This window comes from Electrona antarctica, assembly GCF_951216825.1.
Source record: "Electrona antarctica genome assembly, chromosome: 5".
Lineage (NCBI taxonomy): Eukaryota > Metazoa > Chordata > Actinopteri > Myctophiformes > Myctophidae > Electrona > Electrona antarctica.
Window position 1 is genome coordinate 20,789,447 of NC_136810.1, and position 2,500 is coordinate 20,791,946.

The window sequence follows — 2,500 nt, forward strand, 5'->3', positions numbered from 1 at the left end:
AGTGACATTATGCTGCATAAAGAACAGTAACAGAGATCAACATTCTTACGGTTGATTTGTCATGATTCGACACAGCTGATTTGTATACATTTGTGACCAGATTTGACTGAGAGCCTGCCATCGCGCAACCTCCAGCTTTTCTTTCTTTCTTTTTTTTTAATCCAAAATGAGTTAATAGCACAGACTCTTCACATACTAGAGCATGTCTGAAATAAGTGTCAGAGCTGAAATCGAAATGTAAATATGAAATAAATGCTTAAACATGTAGCTATAGGTGTAATGTTAGAGTCCACAGAAGTGAACCTTTCAAGCCAGTTTTCTCAACTCGCTGTTTTCTGCAAGACATTACTCTATAAGCCATATCTCCAAAACTGGTGGGTCAAACTGAACAACCAATATGTCAATTTGAAGCGATGATTCCCTGCTTTCATATGACATGAAAAAAAAACGAAAATTCAAAAAATCCAATGACAGTCCCTCAGTCAAATTTGGTCACATTTGTGTAAAATATACATTTTACAACTCCTGCCTGTGATGTGGCCAGGACATGACATCACCTAAACGTCCTGTGATGTGGCCAGGACATGACATCACCTAAACGTCCTGTGATGTGGCCAGGACATGACATCACCTAAACGTCCTGTGATGTGGCCAGGACATGACATCACCTAAACGTCCTGTGATGTGGCCAGGACATGATATCACCCTGTGATGTGGCCAGGACATGACATCACCCTGTGATGTGGCCAGGACATGACATCACCTGTGATGTGGCCAGGACATGACATCACCTGTGATGTGGCCAGGACATGACATCACATAAACGTCCTGTGATGTGGCCAGGACATGACATCACATAAACGTCCTGTGATGTGGCCAGGACATGACATCACCTAAACGTCCTGTGATGTGGCCAGGACATGACATCACCTAAACGTCTGTGATGTGGCCAGGACATGACATCACCTAAACGTCCTGTGATGTGGCCAGGACATGACATCACCTAAACGTCCTGTGATGTGGCCAGGACATGACATCACCTAAACGTCCTGTGATGTGGCCAGGACATGACATCACCTAAACGTCATGTGATGTGGCCAGGACATGACATCACCTAAACGTCTGTGATGTGGCCAGGACATGACATCACCTAAACGTCCTGTGATGTGGCCAGGACATGACATCACCTAAACGTCCATATACAGTACGGATGAATACTCACTAGGCATAGTTGCTACAGGCGCCGCCACAGGAAGTGATGTTCACCAGCTCTTTGGAGCGACAGCCCATGTTCTCCAGGTAAACCTCGGTGCTGGTGATGTTGCACGGATGATCACGTTTGATACCTGCACCGCAAGCAGAGGTAGACAGTGTTATCGTCTTTATACCTGCACCAAGCAGCAGTGGACAGCAGCTTTTAAATAACGTCTTATTAAATGCAAGGTCTGTCTGTCTGTCTTTCCGTCTGTCCGTCTATAGAGCGTCGCAGTCCCGCCCCCCCTCGAGAGACCCGGAAAAGAATTCCCCGTTTATTTTCCTCATAGACTTTTCAAAAAGTATTTATTTAAAGACGTTTACGCCGCGGACAAAGCCAACTCTTGTCGTGACAAATCATGACAATAAACACAATGTTTTGGGCCGAACAAATAATTAGAAAGAAGAAGAAAAAACGGCAGGTTAACACTTTTTTTTTTGTTGTTTTTCTTCTTTGACTGCGATGCTCTATATGAGATCCTGGTTTTCCAGAGGATGGGTGGGGTTGTACCTATAGCGTCAATTATGTTGTGATTCAGGCACATTGCTAGGTGTATTACTGGTAGCAATTCAGGAAAGGTCAGGAGAATACTAACTCGGCAGAGGAGTTTAATCACGTTAGCGTCAATCTAATGAGTGAATTTTACACCTTAACTCTTATTAAACCTGAAGACAAACAAAGGGTTTCCTAATGTCATGTTTGAGTTGGTACTGAAACTAGGTTTATGTAGCATTGTGGTGATCAGAAAGAGGCTACATGCATGCCTGTACCCAACACAAAATGCACAGTATGTAGCTTGAATACTGTATTTTTTACACTGTACATAAATAATAATAAATGATACACTTACAAATATGACAGCAGCCATCAGGGGCAATTCTTTCAGTTCCCTGAGAAAGACAGAGCGAAAATGTGACCACGTGAACCATAGCGTCTCTATCCTGGGGTTAACATTCTGTTGAAAATAGGTTGATCTACAAGCATGCAGTGTTACATTTGTTGACTAAGACTAAGGTTTTTTATATTTAGTCAACTAAAACTAGACTATAAGACTAAACAATTTCAGGAGACTAGGACTTACCATTAAATGGTCTGTTATTCAAAAGACTAAATAATAAGACAAAATCTTTAACAGCAAAATTAACATTGCATTAAGACTAAGAAAAGACAGAAAAGAAAAGACTATATTTAGTCGACTAAGACTAGACTAGGAACAATTTCAGAAGACAAAATAGGACTAAATGA

General features: G+C 41.8%; 2 protein-coding genes across 2 annotated transcripts in view; both read right to left on the reverse strand.

Moving 5' to 3' along the window:
• Positions 1-2,500, reverse strand: part of LOC306922902 (mucin-2-like) — a 138,175-nt gene that overhangs the window by 77,445 nt on the left and 58,230 nt on the right. The gene's annotated exons all lie outside the window — the stretch shown is intronic.
• Positions 1-2,500, reverse strand: part of LOC306923186 (uncharacterized protein) — a gene marked incomplete at its 5' end in the record, with an annotated part of 49,905 nt that overhangs the window by 935 nt on the left and 46,470 nt on the right. The window contains 2 exons of the mRNA XM_079501214.1: positions 1,223-1,346; positions 2,106-2,145. Coding sequence (XP_079357340.1) covers positions 1,223-1,346; positions 2,106-2,145 — 164 coding nt within the window. The remainder of the gene's footprint in view (positions 1-1,222; positions 1,347-2,105; positions 2,146-2,500) is intronic.